This window comes from Vombatus ursinus, unplaced genomic scaffold (genome assembly GCF_900497805.2).
Source record: "Vombatus ursinus unplaced genomic scaffold, bare-nosed wombat genome assembly UNPS02014830.1, whole genome shotgun sequence".
In the NCBI taxonomy this organism is placed as follows: domain Eukaryota; kingdom Metazoa; phylum Chordata; class Mammalia; order Diprotodontia; family Vombatidae; genus Vombatus; species Vombatus ursinus.
In genome coordinates, this window is record NW_020954608.1 from 31,185,022 (window position 1) to 31,203,718 (window position 18,697).

An 18,697-nucleotide genomic window follows, 5' to 3' on the forward strand; every position below is an offset into this window, starting at 1 on the left:
AGCGGACAACATTTGTTTATGGACCGATGGAGGGTCTTTGCCTTGCAAAAATTTGGAATTAGAGGAATTTCTCTTACCAGGACTTGTGAGGGCTCCCAGGGCACTACTTGTTGTGGAGAGAGGGTTTGCATTGGTGGTGGTAGCTGAGGTTTGGGCAGCAGCTGCGGCAGCAGCTAATGTTGCCAGATTCTGTAACTGTAAAGCGTTCATGCCTGCACGGAGAACAAAAAATAAAGCTTTAGCAAGAGGGTGATGGTTAGGGGAGGTCTGACTGCTTTGCCCAGTCTCCTATGCAGAGAAGGCTTCTAAAGTTACCATCTTTCATAGATGGTGATCAGGGCATATTCTTTGCCCACCAATTCAGGCCTTTTCTGTCATACACAGCTAAAGCTAAATTTTATTAGTCCTTCTATTTGGTGTACAGAAAGCCGCAACGTGGATGGCAGCTGCCTTCTTCAGTCCCTTTTTTTCATCGGAAGCCAAACTTCAATAACTGAGATGCCATTAGCCTTGCAGAACAATTTCCTTCACTGTTTGGGGTATAGTGAAATACTCTAGGTAAGTCTGACCAAATAAAAAAAGTATATGAATTGACATGCTTTATCAATAGTACCATCTGAATGTAGTGCCATCTAGAAGTGCCTGCCTTACTCAGGCTATTCTCAATAACCCAGCTTTGTCCACTGGTGCAAAGGGACAACAGAAGGTAGCAGAAAGGGCCCCGAATTTGGAGTTAGGAATCCCAACTGGAATCCCAGCACTCCACTTCTTATTACAACTTACAGGTAGCTAGGTAGTATAGGGAAAGAGTGTTGGACCTGGAGGCAGGAAGAGTTTGAATCTCCTTCAATAAGCTGTGTGACCTTGGGTAAGTCATTTGAACTGTTAGCCTCAGTTCTCTCATTTGTAAAATGGCAATATAACAATAACAACTACCTCACAGGTTGTAAGGATCAAATAAGAAAACACATAAAAAATTCTGTAAATCTTAATGCTCTATGTGAATGCCAGCAATTATCATTACCTGCTGTGTGATTTTAGGCACAAGACTTAATTCCTTTGGGTCTCAGTTTCCTTATCTATAAAATGAAGTGATTAGGCTAGATCATCTCTAAAATCATTTTATGGACCTAGATTAAAGTATGAAGAGAAAGTCTTTCAATACCAGAGGTGTCAAACATGTGGCCTATATATGGGCCACAAAATTCTTGCACAGCTCCAGCCAGATTAAACTATAATTGGAAAACATTTAATGAAAAAAAAAACAAATACAATTAAACATAGATAATGTTAATATGTGGTTTTCTAAGTCAAAATGTGACCTGCAGTCATGTCTGACTCGTCATGACCCTATTTGGGGTTTTCTTGGCAAAGATATTAGAGTGGTTCACCATTTTTTTTCTCCAGCTCATTTTACAGATGAGGAAACTGAGGCAAACAGGATTAAATGACTTACCCAGGGTCACATAGCTAGTAAGTGTCTAAGGTGAGGTCTGAACAAAAGAAGAGTCTTCTGAACTCCAAGCCTAGTGCTGTATCCACTATACCACCTTGGTGCCCCACCTTGGGAAGTAGGTGCTATTATTATCTCCATTTATCCTCATCATTGTAGAGTAAGGAAATTGAGGTAAGCAGAGGCTAAGTGACTTGTCTAGGGTCACATAGCTACTAAGTGTCCAAGGCCAGATTTGAACTAGGATCTTTACCTCAATCATATTCCAGAGTTTAGCACATGACATAGACGAAAAAAGCCACTTTTCTCCATTATATGGCGCAAGTATTCCAAAATTCCTAACCAACCTTTAAGATTAAATGTCACCTAAACCAGCAGAATATCAACATCCCAGAAAAAAAAAATCGAGCATTTTTCAGTTCCTCAGTTTACTAACTCCCAGGATTAGCATGTGGAAAATGTGAAGAAAAAAGTGAGAAGATGGGAGCAGGAGTAGGGAAAGGAGAGAGGAAACAGAACCTGCCAAGTGGAAGGTTTGTGCTCAGATGGATAAAAGCCAGTGGCCAGGTTCCTAGATTCTGATTCCTTGAGAATCTCTCCAACAGCCTGGGCTCTAAGGGACCACACAATAGAGAGTAAAATAAATTATATTTGATCAGTCTTGAGTCTAATGGGAAGAGGGGAAAGAGAGTGGTATGGCATTAGGAGGTAGGTGCTTTTCTTATCCCCACTTTACAAACGAGGAAACTGAGGATTAAAGGAAGGGATGGTTGGGGGTGGGGCAAGAGGAAGAGACAAGGGGAGAGACCATCTTGGTTTTTTTTTTTTAACTAAATAATATTGCCAAAGCTCTCTAATCTTCTTATTTGAGATGCTACCTGCTCTGTCCTTAGTTGTTCCTAAAGTTCCCTTCCATGAGGTTATTTAGAGGAAAGGCCTTTGAAAACTCTAAAGTGCTATACAAATGTGAGCTATTTTCATAGATGACAGGCATTCATATCCAACCATTCGTATTCGCCTCAACTACGAGAGTTGCTGTCACAGGTTATAGCCTCATCTCTCATCCTTTCTGACCTGCTTTCAGGATACTGCAAGAGTACCTTCACCTCTGGGACAGAAATAACAACAATAACTAATATTTATGTAATATTTTAAGGATTGACAAGCAATGTATGGCTCATTTGATCCTCATGACAACCGTGTGAAATAGGTTCCATTATTATTTTCTTTTTACAGTTAAAGAAACAGGTGCAAAAGGATTACAGAACTTGCCCAGGATCACACAGCTAATCAATGTTTGAGACTGGACTTGAACTCAGTTATTCTTGGGTCCAAGTCCATAAGTCTATCTACTATGCTATCTAGGAAGAAAAACAACAACACTGTGCGGTATTATTATTTGCATCTTATAGAGGAGGAGACTGAGGCTCAGAGATTAGATGTCATTTGCTTGTGATCATGTAATTAGTAAGTGGAACTCACAGTATCTAATTTCAGGGCTGTTTTCACTTTACCACATTAAGAGACAGATGCCAGTCTTATCTACCTCACATTTTAATCTTGGGTGATTTTCTGGGTTACATGTAGACAAATAAGCACTTGGCACAAAGGTGTTTTCAACCTAATCTGGAGAGCACTTGGGACCAAAAGGATGCATTTATAAGACTATGGGTTAAAACTATAAATACACTCTGTGGCATAGAGTGAGGCCAAATGGTCCATGAAATGATGGAATCTGTTCCTTATCTTCACTGTATAAAGATAAACCAGTCACTTATGAACAAAAGGCTATAGTGTTCACCTCCCTCTCTAACATTACTTAAGCTATCTTCTGCTTTCTCAAGGTGGTGGTATTAGCTTCCTTCTCTAACCACTGTAGGAACCCCAGCTATGATAGGTCATAGATTTAAACTTTTCAGCATTCTCATATTAACACACATATTAACCCTTCTCCATACTAGTTATGTTGTTATGGCTAGGTTTCTTCCAACACTGAAGTCTGACAGCATAGCACTGACTTGGGCATTTGAGGTTGAGGCAGGGATGGAGAGAGAGAAAGGAAAGTTACAATCAGTGCTGTTAAAGATCTATTAGATATAGTCCTTGGGCTAAGAACAAAAGAAAAATAGTACTTTCCCTTATTCTATGTCTCAAGACTAGCATGTAAATAAATTGTTTTACTTAGTCCAGGAGTGGGTTACCTGTGGGCCACATGTGGCCTTGAAGCTGCAGATTCCCCACCCCTGATTAGTCTATGCTAGTCAGTTACCAGTTACCTGTAGTCTTAGCTGAACTTTCTGGTGCAAAATGTCAAAGAGACAAGTACAGGGGAATAAAATGGAGGAAAATGTAGAGAAGTTGTTAGAGCTCTTAGTGAGTTTATACAAAGTAAGATAAGTGACCCATGTATTCTGGATTCAGAGGGTGGGGGAAGGACAGAAATACAGTCTTCTCATTCCTCCCTACACTTTCCCAATTATCTATCCACGAAAATTAAGATTGTATTAGTTCTGAGTCCAAAGCCTTTTATCACTGTGTGGGAATCTTAAGTGAAAGGGACAAGTTTGTAACATTACTTCTTGTTTCCTTAAGGTTACCTATATTTCCTGATAATAGATGTATTAGTGCCTCTCTCTGTGAATGTAGATGCACCAAAAGATTTTTGGACCCTCTCAATCTGAGCCTCAGTTTCCTATCTCTTTATAATGGGGATCATAGGATCACAAGAACTGAGATTTCTGAGCTTTTCTCTTCAAGTAAAGTATGATGTCATTCTTTTTGTCTAGAGTCCATTGGGATTCTCCTGAGTGAAAATAACAGTACTTAATCAAATTTCTAGGAGGCACTATACTGCTCTGAAGTCCTGTTGTTTGATCCTGGTCAAAGGCCTATCACTGTTTCTAAAGAGAAACTTCAAGTTCAGGGAGCAACCCTGAATTCCTAGAAAATAGATGAAGGTCAATCTAAGAACATTCTTTACCTTTTTCTCCATCCTTGACTAGACCGAATGGCCCCAGGAAGACTAAGCAGCTCCAAGGGTATACCTCCCAATATTAACATTCCTGCAGTTCTGGATGGCGAAGCAAATCCTACAATCGAACTTTGTACTCTTGTTTAATGTAGACCATAGACCTTTGTCTTAGATTCATGATTACTATAAAAACGTAAGCAGAAATAGTTTGGGGCAAAGAGAATCCCAAGAAAGGGGAATAAACTGTCCTTGGTGTGTTCTTGTTCTCTCTCTCTTACACACACACACACACACACACACACACACACCTCTTTCTTTCTCTCCCTTCCTCCTGCTCCAATCATGCTTGTATAATGAATAAATTTGTCTCCTCTAAGCTTATGACAAAAAATTCAGAGCACTGAGATTTTATTCCCTAAAATAGCAGAGACCTTAGAGGCAATGTAGTCCAATCCCTAATTTTATAGATTAGGAAAATGAGACCAGAGGTATCCTGATGCTGAGTCCAGTGCTCTCTCCTCTAAGATATTTGTATATTTAATTGACTTTTTAGTTCTTTCTACCAGACATACCCTGAAAAGGTATATGAAAAGAACACATCTACCTCAGTCTTCTAGAGTTCAGAGGTACCTGGGCTTCTCTTACCATCTTACCCAAGTCTTCCCCATTTTGGAGAATTTTTCAAGCAATTTTTTGAATACCAGGAACAAGGAGAGGGTGAGGAAGAGGAAGAGAGGGAAAGGAGGAGGAGGAGAGGAGAGGGAGAGAGGGAGGGAGGGAGGGGAATTCCTCAAGGAAAGAAAATTTTGTAAAATGCACAAGAAAAACCATCTAAGAAAGCTTTCCAGGTTGAATGACATCATTCTATATTCTCAGTCCTCACATCTAAGTAGGTCATCCTCCTTAAGTAAATCATTCTTCTCTATTTCACCACATTATCTATTTCTTTTGTACCAACAGTCTCAGAATCTCCACTGTTCTCTCTTCTGGGAGTAAGAGAGCTCCCCTTTACTTACTAAATCTGAATTATCTCTCTGTAGAAGAGTCAATCTTGGGGTGGGGGAAGGTGTCACAAGTAGTCAAACAGACTTACAAGAGATTGCTGCTGTGGTTATTTAGTTGGGAGCAATGTCCTTTACGGCTTTCTAAAACGTATGGATGTACATGCAGGGTCCATTCCTGTTCCTTTCCCACCCTGTCACCTCCTTCCTTTGGCAGCTTACGTACTACCTCCCCAGTCACACTTTCTGTCTCTCAACTACTGCTACACAAAAATTCAGAACACCGCACAGAGTGGCAGTCACCATGGCAGGAAGCTGGCACAGCAAACAACTCTCTACCCAGGAGAAAGAAGCAAAAATAATTCCTGAAAGTATGCTCATCCTGGGAAGAGTACTTTTTTATAATGAGAGACAGCATCCCTTCCGCCTTGTGAGCAAGAAATTGCTGCAGTTCTTTGAAGGCTGACAATATTAGCAATGAAAAGTGAATTAAAAAAAAACAACCAGATCCTTAGGTTAAAACGTTATTATGAATTTCACCTGAGTGCTATCAAGTTGGCAAAAAGTTGGTAATATAGGAGTTCAACTTTCATTCAGTTATTTAGCAAATGGAGGAGGGGGAAACCCTTTACCAAACAATAAAATTAGGTACAAAAACAATTGCACAATATTCTTGCTTGAAACTTAAAGATTTTTTAAAAAAATTATTTATAAGGAGAAGGGCATGAAAATTTAATTTAATGTTCACCTTAGGTAATTTTGTGTCTTATTGTTCATAGCAATTACCATAAATCTGCATATCAATAAGGAAGAACAGATGTCAGTTGTTACAAGTGCTTGCCAATCAGGTCTGTTAAAAAGTGACAGATGGATGGTTATAGAACATTCTCATAAGGCCTATTAGTACATTCGTAGGAAATTTCTGTAGCATTGGACTGTTGCAGATCAAGTTCCATTGGTAAGTGAATCCAATATTCTACTTTGTCAATTTGGGTACCGTCCCCAGTGTAAGCCTCTCAGATCAGACCAGGGTATTGTGTCTCTTTTCTCTTCTACTCCCTCTCCCAGCCTCCCCCCCCCCATTTCCTTCTCTTCCTTTTCTTCAACTTGTTACACTAAAGCATTCTTCTTGGAGAACCAGTAATGACTTGTACCTCGTTTGTGGAAGTTTGCCGTTTGCCGTTTTCCTTCTTAAAAAAAAAAAAATCAAGTTTTCTCATCATGAAATTTTTTTGAGTCTTTGGATTCTACTCATCCTGGAGTGAACTGTGATTTGGAGACCCCTTCAGGTCTCTAAGACCCTTTCAGGGAGTTTGTGAGGTCAAAATTATTTTCATAGTAATATTCAGATGAATTTTGAATACAATAAACATCCATAGGTATATGCCATATAAACAAAAGCTCTTGGGGGGTCCCCTCAATATTATTTAATAGTATAGAGAGGTCCTGAGATCAAAAAGTTTGAGAACTGCCCTATCAAAGGATGCTTACTGCTGAGTAAAGACCTTTTCTGCTTTACAAAAATATCCTTCTCTTTACTGATAGTTCCAGAATCTCTGTTATTCATTTAATATGATTTTTCTCCTTACATCCTCTACTTCTCAACCTGCCTCAAAATCATACATTTCGAGTTGGTTTCCAGAATTTGGGGCATGCAGCTTTCCCATCAACATTTCTGTCCTTCTCTTTCCTAGTAGCACTACTGGAGCCAAGTATGTCCAAGGTTGTGACTCACATAATGGACAGACAAGTCAGTACTTTGCTTCAGGTCAACTTCACTACAGTTCAGTTTACAGGGCCTCAATTGATTGTTACCTGTAAAGTCACCTGAAAATGCTGAAACAGAGCAGCCTTCCCTCAAGCCTGGTTTTGGGTTTGGTTAGAAGGGTGGCATAGAGAGAGGTAGGCTGGGTGTGGTAGCCTGAGGCAGGAGAGAGGTGGCATAATAGATGGTCATGGGAAGGTATCATGGTCAACTCTCTGTTTTTACAGGAGAGGAAACAGTGACCCCAGGGAGATGACAGGATCACAGATTTAGAGCTAGAAGAGATCTTAGAGGCGCTACTAGTTCATCCTCACTGTCATTTCATTTATGAGGGCCCCAGACTCTTGAATGACTTGTCCAAGATCACACAGAATGGCATAAATGGCAGATGCAAGATTCATGTCTTTTATACTTATATGGCATGTTCCTAACACTTTCTTGTGAGATAAAATATGTTACAAAGAAATTAAGCAACAGAAAAGACAGAGATAAAATCAAACCCCTGCCTCCCCGGAATCTTAGCCAGATATCACAAGCAGGACCCTTTTTGAGGTTTCAGAAATTCCAATAAACCAGACATCAAAGCTTCCTGAGAAATGGGAAAGTTTGTAGCAAGTTTTGGCTTGCGAAGGGGTAAAAAAAACCTCAAAGGAAATATAAAGCTAATAAATAAAAGTACCTAAAAGCTTTCAGTTCCCAAAGATGTGATTTCAACCCATTTTCTGCTTTTAGGTTCTTTATTTAATATATGTTCCCCTTTTCACCAAACAATAATGGATGTTTAAAGTTAATTATGAATTGAAAGGGCAATAATGAGATTGAGAGGAAAAACATATCTCATGTCTCTTGATTTTTATTGATACAATTACTTAGTGTCTTGTCATTTAAAAATTATTTTTCTTCTTTCTGTGGTTTTATTTTCTACCCAAACAGCAAAGTGCTTTATTGTGTAGGAACTAAGCATTTTACACATTGTTTATAAACCTCTCAGTCTCCTGAAAGATGGACCATTACGGCATGAAAGCTTGCATATAACAAAAATACTATCGGCTTCAAAAAATACATTTCACTTTGCTGAAATTCTCCTGGCTGGACTGACCCCTTAAATTTTATACATTGCATTCCATTATGTAGGTACTTACTGAATTGAATTGAACATACGCCCCCTGCCATCATGTATCAATAATCAACATGTATTTCTCTTCCTTAACACCCTTATATTTATTTGGATTGATTCTTTTTGTGTTTATACTGATATATGTTTTCATATATTTATGTACTACTTGTCTCATGCGAGAGACTGTAATTATGCTCTTTGAGAGTAGGGGTTGTTCTACTTCTTCCTTGCCTATGCCTCGAAGACTCCATCTCTTCCTTCAGGTTGCATCCAGAGCACTGCCTTCCTTGGTTTCCTCCGCTGCTAGTTCTCTCTCTCTCCCAAATTACTTTATATATAATCACGTTGTATTTATTTAGATTTAGTCTCTTCACATTTATTCTGTATATTCTTAACAGATGTACTTGTGCATTGGGATTGTTTCCGTCTTTGTATTTATACCCCCAGTGCCTAGCACAGTGGCTGGTACATACCAGGTTCTTGCTCGTTAATTGACTGTTTGATCTTCTGGGTGCCCAGTACTGTGACTTAGGTGTGTCTTGTTCCCAAAATGCTTAACATCAGATATCAGTATGTCTTAATAATACCCGAACAATCAAATCTGAGCTTTGAAGAGAAGGACTCTGAGCAGCTGTTTTAAGCTCAATCCACAATCAACCTCAGTGTGTCTCCTGCTAGAGCCATCACTAACCCACAAGGCTGACCTCAAAGGACTACTGGTTTATCTTTAGAGGCAAAGTAAAGAATTCCGCCTCCTTTTGCAGCTTTGTAAGAGGATGCTAGAGCAGGAACACATCCAGGTTACTCTTATTAGAAAGCAAAGAGCAACATACCAACACTTACAATATTTAAGAAGATGCTCACTCTGTAATCCTTTGTGTGACGGACGACTCTTCCCTTTGTAGAAACAACTGAGAGAGCTGTGGCACCTACAGTCCATTTCTCACATTTTGAAAGTGTAGGATGATGAGAGCTGATTGACGACTGTACTGCATTTGATTTCACAGCCAATTGAGATTCAGTTTATTGAATTTAAGATGTTTGAGGTTCAAGAAAGGCATATTCTGGAAGGCCCAGAGCAAACACAGAGTGGCATTAAATTAACCATCTGCTCAGCAGCCTGGGCATGAAGTGAAGGAATTGCCTTATGGAATAACTCCTCTAGACAAACACAATATTTAAATGAGCACATGATGCATACAAGCACTAATGATCTGACCTGTAGTTGGCGAGGTAGAGGAGCACAGCATCCTAATGCAGAATGACATGCCACTGTGCCCATAGGAAATAACACCCTTGGCAGTAGCTTCAGGACCCAATGACCTTCTCTGCATAATTCAAGTGTGGCAGCAGAAGTGCCAGGTCATCCTGTCAGGAAAACCCTGAATATTGGATCTAGGAGATCTCAGGTTATTGGAGGAAAAACTAACCATTTCCTAACAGCAGCAACAACATACCTGACCTATGCTTTGGATCACATGCCCTTCTATGTTAGAAAACTCCCTTTGCATGTCTTCCTATTGCCTTGCTAGGCCACTCAAGGGAACTAAAAAGATGTTAGATATTAAACGTGATTGTGGGCTCCAAGGCCAAGTTCCCAAGCTGCAGGACAAGGATGCTACTGAATGACTCCTGTTCATTTCATCACATTAAGACATGTTTTTCCGATGGCTCAAATGCTAGAGCAGAAACAATGCAATAGAGAGTGTAGGCAGGGCTGGCAGGTTTCAGGAATAGAGGCTCATTCAGCAATATTGTCATCCACAGGCCAATTTAGATGGACGGACAACAAGTTAACGTTCGTCTGTGATGCTACTGTAATAATGGCATGCTGGAATTGAACACCTATGGGGAGAAACCCATCTATACTCATTAAAAGTCTTTCAAGATTCATTCAAAGTAAAACAGGCTGAGGCCAAAGATGGGATTTTTGTTTAAGGAAAGGGAAAAAGAAATGAAAGAAAAAGGCTTTTTTTTGGGGGGGGGGAAGGAGGGTAATGATGAATAAAAAAGCTTGGCCTTTTATTCAGGGCACTTAGGTCTCATTTCATTGATTCTCTCTCTGTGTCCATGATTAAAATAAACTGAATCTGCTTTCCACATACCCAATTCTGCCATCTCTTTCCCCCGCCCCTTTTGGTATCAAACAAGGAAAAAGCTTTCTAACTGCTTTTCGTGGCAGGTGTAATGGGCATTGGTGTTCTGATCTATTGCCCATACTGCCTTCGTTGGCATCACGTTAAGTTAGGATATCAGCATGGAAGGTCACACAGTGGGGGTGACCTTTTACTAATCACTACACCTCAGTTACTACCAGCACAGCTCATTACCAAAAGAAATCCTTCAGCGAGCTAGCTTTCAAATACAGTTACACTTTGATTTTTCTAGAGACCAAAGATTATACTTCGAGATAAAAGCTTCTGTTGCACAATTCTGTCAGCCCGGGTACTGGAGTCCAAAAAGGTATCCAGTTAATTGTCTGTGGTTATCAAGGGATTGCAAACTTGTATCAAAGGTAGGTCTGTAATCTTGGCTTTCATTAAGAAGGTCAGAACATTTTTATTGACTGCCTATTATTAAAATGTTAGAGGGTTGTCATTAATTTGGCTGTCTGGATAGAGAAATCTTGTTGGAAATCCCTCTGTAATCCTAAAGTTGCTTCATTGCTGCTGGTAGAGGATACAACTAAGGAGACTTCTCAATTTGTGACTGTAATGAATTTGAGATTTAAATGCCCGAGATGAGACCAACCCCAGAGCCAGTCCCAATTTAAGTACCTAATAATAGTCAAGATTTATATAGTGCTTTAAAGTTTACAAAGCACTTCTCTTACAACCCTGTAGAGAAGGCAAAGGGAGGCAAATATGATTATCTCAGTTTTACACGTTATCACTGGGGTCCCCTTCATCAGTGGGCTTCCAGAAATCTGCTCCATACAGATAAAGAAACTGAGGCTCAGAGATAGTAACTGACTTGCCCATGGTCAGAAAGCTAGTGAATGCTGAAGTCAACTCTGATTTCCTTGTTCTATGTCCAGCATTCATTCCTTTACATCAAACTGATAACCTGACTGGTAACAAATCAAATGTTTTTCTCTATTTTATCTCTTGGTTTGCTCAGTCTGCCATCTTACCTAATCTGAAGACCATTAATGATTAAGATCCCACAGGGTCTCAGAAATTGCTATACTATTAGAAGTCAAGGTATGTTTTTTGACTTACCAGCCATTTGCTGAATGCCACTGAATGCACCCAGGTTACTGGAAGAGGTTGCCTGTTGCAGAAGCTGCAAGTGAAAGAATACGTGGTCATAAAAGGAATTCAATAAAAGTTGTTTTATTGTGCAGTCATTTCAGTCATGATCGACTCTTCATGACCCTCTGAGGGGTTTTCTTGGCAGAGATACTGGAGTAGTTTGCCATTTCCTTCTCCATCACATTTTTTACAGGTGAGGAAACTGAGACCAACAGGGTTAAATGACTTGCCCAGGGTCCCACAGCTACTGAATGTCTGAGGCCAGATTTCAACTTCCTGATTCTAGGCCTGGTATTCTATCCATTGTGCCACCTCACTGCCTGCAACAAGAAAAATTTTTGTTGTTGTTGCTGAGTCATTTCAGTGGCATGACTCTTTGTGACCCCCCCACCCCCTTCCAAATACTGAGCCACAAAGTTTGGCATTAAGTGCCTTCCAAATGAAACTAAGTACGCGCACATGTAGTTTCCTTCACTTTTACATATTTGCCTACTGTTGCCTATTGATGGACTGCAGGTCCCTAGAGTCGGTGCAGTAAATCCATATTAATGTCTAATCTCTATTAAGAAACACACTGACACTGGGGAAACTCAATAACATGGCTGCTTTAAAACAATTAATCAATTTACTCTTTTTAACAACCAGGTGTTAAATCTATTGAAATCAACATAGCGTGACTAATTATAACTCTCTATAGTCTAGTAGGTACCATAACTCACCCCTGTCAATCAAGGTCCATTCCCCTAATCCCCTCATCTTCCCTCCCAGTTTAGATTTCTCTGTCACTCTGTGAAAACAGATTCATTGGCTAATGGGTCACTAGAAAAACACCTGGTACCAGCCAACTACACACACACACACACACACACACAGCATTAATAACAAGAAACTGTGTCAGAGAACTCAGCCCTAGAAGAGACCATAGGCATAGAGGATCCAACCACTTTAACTGATCAAAGATGAGGAAACAGAAGTCTGGAGACTAGTCCAACATTGGTTGATAGCCAGAATTTGAAGCCAAGTTCCCTGGCTCCAAAGTCAGTGCTTACCCCACCATACCGTATTACCTCTTTCTATGGGTCATACTGTTAAAATTGATGTCTTCCAGTGGTACAGCAAAATCCATTATTGGTCAAAACTCTGGAGAGGTTGCTTTAGTGCCCGAAGCAATGGATTATAAGTATGTCAGAATCTTTGCAAATAACAACATAATGTATCTGTGAGGAGGTCTCCAGAGATTCCTTGAGAGCTTTTACAAATGATAAATTTTCCTCTGCCTACATAGAAGAAGCTACAGACACATCATTAGGTATACAGTGATATATATATATATATGTGTATGTATATATATGTATATACACACACATATATGTGCGTGTGTTTCTGTCCATGTCATGCCTAAACTACTGGTTGATTTGGCCAATCCAGCACAAGTATGGATGAACTTTAGTGATTTTAAAAAATTATTAAAATAACTTGTTTGCTCCAATTATCAGTTTATCTAAAAATGGTGGATGTAATATAAACACAGTTTATGTGTCTTTGCATTTATGAAGCCTAAGCATATATGAAAGATCATTCTTGACTTTTAAGTTAAAAAAATAAAAACAGTCATACCTAGAAATAACCACATGCTCACTGAATTTATTAACTTTAAACTTATAATTCTGGCGTATTTGGTGGGCCATAAAATCAACTGATCACTTAAAAATATTTTCCAGGATTTTACTTAGAGATCTGTAAAACATACTATAGGGAACTGTTGTCCCCTGGGTGAAGTTTGGGTCCTGATAGTTTCTAGAGACACAATTTTTAAGTTGGATATGTGTTAAGAATGGACATATTTCAAAGTTCCAATAATATACACACATACCCCTCTAATCTATAGAGGTTTTTGATATGAAAAAGCCCTGAGAGATCATTGAAATCACTTCCCCCCATTTTTCAGATGAGGAAAACAAAGCCTAGGGAGGAAAAGTGATATGCTTAGGATCACAAAAATGTATGTGTGTGTATATTATATCTATATATTTATCTCTATATATTTTAGAGATATAGTCAAAACTAATTCTGTTATGAATTGTTTGAGAATTTGTGTGACACTGATCGAGGTAAGTGAAGGCACTCTGACACACCTCTTTGGAAGCCTGGTGAAGCCTGTGAACCCCTTTTCAGAATGTTTGTTGCCTATCTGCATAATTGAAGAAGACACTAAAATTCTACTAAAGGTTAGTGAAAACGAAGATGTATTTTCTTTCCATCTAAGTTCATGGACCCACTGAAATCTACTAATGGATGCTAGATTAAGAATCCCTACCTTAAAGGGACTTTAAGGAAAGGGACTTGAAGGAAACTTTAGAGAAACAGGATTTCAGGTATCTCCTCAATTGAATCCCAAACGTTAATTATTTCTCATGTTATACTGAGCAAGTATATTTAACTTATTTGGGCCTGAATTTCTTAATCTGTAGAAAAAGACAGACTGGATGAGCTCCTTTCAAAGTTTAAATCCTGCTCTCTAATCTATTCTTGACATTTTTGCCTATGCAATCTTGCTATCATACCCTTCCACTCAAAAATACTGTTAACTCTTCATTATGTACATAATATCAAGGCCCTCTATAATTTGGATCTAACCTATCTTTCATGCTTTATCTTAAACCACTTATTTCAGTCCAAATGGAATACTCGCTCATTTTATATTCCCATGTCCTTGTGCCTTTTACCACATTATTCCCTAGCCCTCATTCCCATCTCTGTTCTTTGTTGTCGTTGCTCAGTTGTGTCCAACTCTTTGTGACCCCATTTGAGGTTTTCTTGGCAAAGATACTGGAGTGGTTTGCCGTTTCTTTCTTCAGCTCATTTTACAGATGAGGCAACTGAGGCAAGTGACTTGCCCAGGGTCACACAGCTAGTAAGTCTTGAGATTTGAACTCAGGAAGATGAATCTTCCTGACTTCAAGTTAGGTGTTCTAACCACTGTGCAACCTGGCTGTCATTTTTCTACCCTTGTTCATGAGGCAGCTTCTCTAAGAAGCCTTGACTACTTTCTAATCATGATCTCTTCCTCCTCAAATTTCTAATGGCACTTTGAACTTCTCAACTGCACTTATTCTATTCTAACTTGTATTAGCACATAAGCTTCTAGTGGAAAGAAATTGGGTCTTATTCCATCCTACTATGCTTAATTTTAAAAAATGAAAGACAGGACAGTCTAATGGAAAGGAAGATGGGGATTTAAATCCTACTTCTGACATTAGGTGTCTAACCTTGAGCAATTAACAATCTCTCTGAACCTCAGTTTCCTTATGTTCAAAACAGAGATTATAATATTTGTACTGCCTATCTGACAAGGTTGTTGGAGGGAAACTTTCAGATAATGGAGCTTTTTGCCATTTCCTTCTCCAACACATTTTACAGATGAGGAATTGAGGCAAACAAAGTTAGGTGACTTGCTCAGGGTCGCATAACTATTAAGTGTTTGAGGCTAGATTCGAATTCATGAAGGTGAGTCTTCCTGATTCCAATCCCAGTACTCTCTCCATTCCGCTATTCCACCGAGCTGCCCATTGTTTTTTAACATAGCATTGGACAAAATCGTGCCGTCTTTGTAAGCAAGATGGAGACATCTGAGCAGAGACTTTCTTTGCATCCCTGACAAGAAGCTGGCACCTAATAAAAGCTTGTTGACTTGATTCAATTAAAAAATAATTTTATAACCAGAAGAACTGTCTACAAATGGAATGAGTTACTTCTTTGTGAGGTAGTGAGCTTTTGGCTTTCAGTGAAATAAAGGTTCAAACCTAAGTTGGAGGGCTCATTTATTTTGGATACCTGTATGAGGCAAGCTAGGCTACATATAGGGGTGGGGAACCTGCAGCTAGAATCTAAAGCCCATTCAGATTCTAGGAAGTACGTGATGCAGATTCTAGGAAGCCTAGCCTGCATCATATGTGAGACAACTCTTGTGCCAATGATTTAAAATTGCTATGATACTCAATTTAAATAGGTGAACTTTAACAATCCATCGAGAACTGGGTAATTGTTTTGGGTGCAAAATATAAACAAACCCCACCAAAGTTCTTGGAGTGGCCAAGAGAAGAAAAGTAATCTTAAAGTACATGGGGGTGTGTCAATATTTGATATTTTGGAAGACTATGTTTCTGATGCACTTACCGCCAGGTACTGTGGAGTGAGTCCACCCAGGCCCGTCAGGTTCCCCCAAGTGGCAGTATTGAGCTGTTGCATCTGCTGTGCCAACTGCTGTTGAAGACGCCTTTGTTCTTTGTCCTTCTGGGTGTCAGCAAACTTCACCACAATAGGTGAAGAACAGCCCTGTGGTTGGACACATTGGAAAATGAAGAGGAAGTTACACTACAGAGGGAATTTTCTTCTGCTCCTGGAGTAGACCGATCTGGGATCTCTGTAACCTGGGTTACAGTGGATGGGCTGGGCTGGACTGACCTGGAGTCTTCCTGAGTCCCCAACACTAACCTGAACTTAATAGAACTCATGCCCAAGTTTCTTTCAGAACTGTGGAATTCCTTTTCTCTCTTTATTGAAGTCTCTCTCTCTCTCTCTCTCCCTTTTCAGCCTTTTTCAGGACTCTCATAGAGACAACAGACCTTATCAGTGTTCTTTAGTTGAGCTTCCTGACTCATATGTCTTACAGATGCACTTATCTCTTTGTATGTTTCTATACCACAGTGCTTGGCATATAGTAGTTATTTAATAAACGTTGATTGATTATCAAATGTTTGATTCCCACGTATCAGCCAAGGACAAATAAGGAGTGAAATTGTAACAAGAATGAAAAAGTCTCTCATGCATTTAATTAGTTCTTAGCTCCCCATTTGTGTGTATGAGTGTGTGTGTTTTAGAATTAAAAGGATTTTATTATAAGTACATCAAAGTAGCAACATGTTGACAGGCTGATTACTGAAGATCAGGCCATGTTTATGTTTTTAGGGCCATGAATTTTTGAGCACTAGGATCCTGACAATAGCCAGATCCAGAGAACAGTGGCATGAGGATGTGGTCTTCATTTTAAGAATGTGGAAATGGAGGAAAGAATGAGTGAGAGAGCAGGAACATGAGATTTCTCTTTGTATACAAAATAGCTGGCTGATGCCCATAAAACCTTTGCTCCCCTTACCATATCATATCCACCCTAACTGCCATCACCAGAGCTGAAACACAAAAAAGATAGACTCTGTCAACTGCATTTCATGCAGTAGGAGAAACAATAGATTTTCCCCTTCTTCTTTTCTAAGCACATCCCACCATTCTAGGAATGTCTACAGGAGAGTTCCATTTCTCTACTCTTATAAAGAGAACAGGAATATTAAGTTAGAGATTAGCCTAACATAATTTTACATTTGACAGAAGTATTGAGCAAACTATAGCAATACCATCTCATGTTTGAGATATTTTGTTCCTTCTCAATGATCTTTTAAAAAATTAGCAATTTGGAAAATAGTCAGCAGAGCTATACTCTTCCATTTTTCCTGACTTTAGTTAGCCTGCGCATCCTATCACAATAAAATATTTTATGTTTTGCTTAAAGTAAAAGGGAGAAATTCCACCCAGATCATTAAGTAAAGAATTTTTTTGGTAACAGATCTCTCTCTCAGAATTTTTAAAAAAGAACTTTTCCCTTTTCCTATAGGATAATTCTCTTTCTTCCTCAGAAAATAAACTTGCATTCTCTGTTCAGATCACCTTGGGTGGATACTGGTTTACAGCTTGATATTGTAGTTAGCATACTTGGGGTACTCATTTCTCTTTCAAAGAATAATATAGAATTGGAGGAAAATGTAAGAAAAATGAGGTGGCTCTTGCAGTGCTCCGCTTCTAGCAAATCATCACTCAGCCCAGGAATCCCGAATCACAGTTAAGAATGCCGAATGCCAGTAAATTACATAAAAACAATATCGCCACCATTTTTTAATCTATAACTCAGTTTTTGTCATCTCCTCCATATTTCACCACTTCATCACTTTCAAAACATTCTGAACATGGAAATTATACAGCAAAGTGGTTTTGTATGGGAATAGGGATGTTATTACTATGTCAGATTTGTTCCATAACAAATTGTATCATCTCTTCCTAATGGCAAGTTTGTTGTTTTCCTTTTTTAAATATTAAAAACTGACATATAAGCAAAAAATTAGACCAGTGATTATGGCTTTTTAAAATGACTTGCTTAAACAAAGAGAGAGAGCAACGGGAAGGGGAGGGAGAGAGGAGAACACATAATACAGAAATTAATTATTTCCAAGGACGCATTCTTTTTAAGCATTAACGTCCTCATCATTGTGACTTCAGATCTCACTTTGAAAATACATCTTAGTCAATGATGTGTGGCAAAGTACTGAAAATAATGAAATTAAAAAAAAAAAACTTTGGTTTGCCTAACTGAAACCTGATTTTATAATACATAACTTTCAATTTTTGGAACTGAAAAAAATAAGACACAGTGCTTAAAGGCCCCCCTTTTTTTAAAGTTCCCTATAAGGTTGAATATTAGCTTTCAAAATTCAAGCTTATTTGATGTGGTAGATATTACTAACCAAGGGCTATGAATTACTTCGGAATGTCATTATAAACAATGCAAATTCCCCACCCCCACCCCCATCCCTTCTCTACAACCCTTGTATTCTTTTTACAGCAAAAGTCTACTATTTCCTTAGTCTTGCTGCTGGTTCCCAGTCTCCCCTTTTATATGATCTTGATTGTCTTCATTTATAGGGAGCCTTAGAAAGCTCACTTGTTCTCATTCTCTACAGCCTATCACTTTCCGCACTAATTAAAAGCGGATGTAGTAAGGGGCGGGGCTTTTTTTAAACCTTCCTATGACTTTGAGGGAGAAAAGAGTTCTTTTTTCAATTGAAAAACTCTCTAAGGTGGGGCCAATTTGAGTGAAAGGAGTGAAAGCCATCATCTTGCCTTTTTTTTTTTTAAACACATAGAAAATAATACATGTAAAGACATTTTCATCAACAACATTTTTTTTTTTTGTCCAAAATAAAATCTAGCAGAAAATAAGGCTGGCCTACATTTCCTTACAAAAATATGGACTGAAAAAGACTGAAACTATATCCTATTAGAGATGTGTACATATGTGACTACCTTGG

At 38.9% G+C, this 18,697-nt stretch overlaps 1 protein-coding gene across 7 annotated transcripts in view; it reads right to left on the bottom strand.

Moving 5' to 3' along the window:
* The window catches only part of CELF2 (CUGBP Elav-like family member 2), a 619,768-nt gene that overhangs the window by 55,027 nt on the left and 546,044 nt on the right, over positions 1–18,697 (bottom strand). For all 7 annotated transcript variants that reach the window (XM_027838841.1, XM_027838842.1, XM_027838840.1 and 4 more), the window contains 3 exons: positions 15,738–15,896; positions 11,529–11,592; positions 78–212 (listed from right to left, as the gene is read on the bottom strand). In XM_027838841.1, the coding sequence (XP_027694642.1) occupies positions 78–212; positions 11,529–11,592; positions 15,738–15,896 (358 nt within the window). The remainder of the gene's footprint in view (positions 1–77; positions 213–11,528; positions 11,593–15,737; positions 15,897–18,697) is intronic.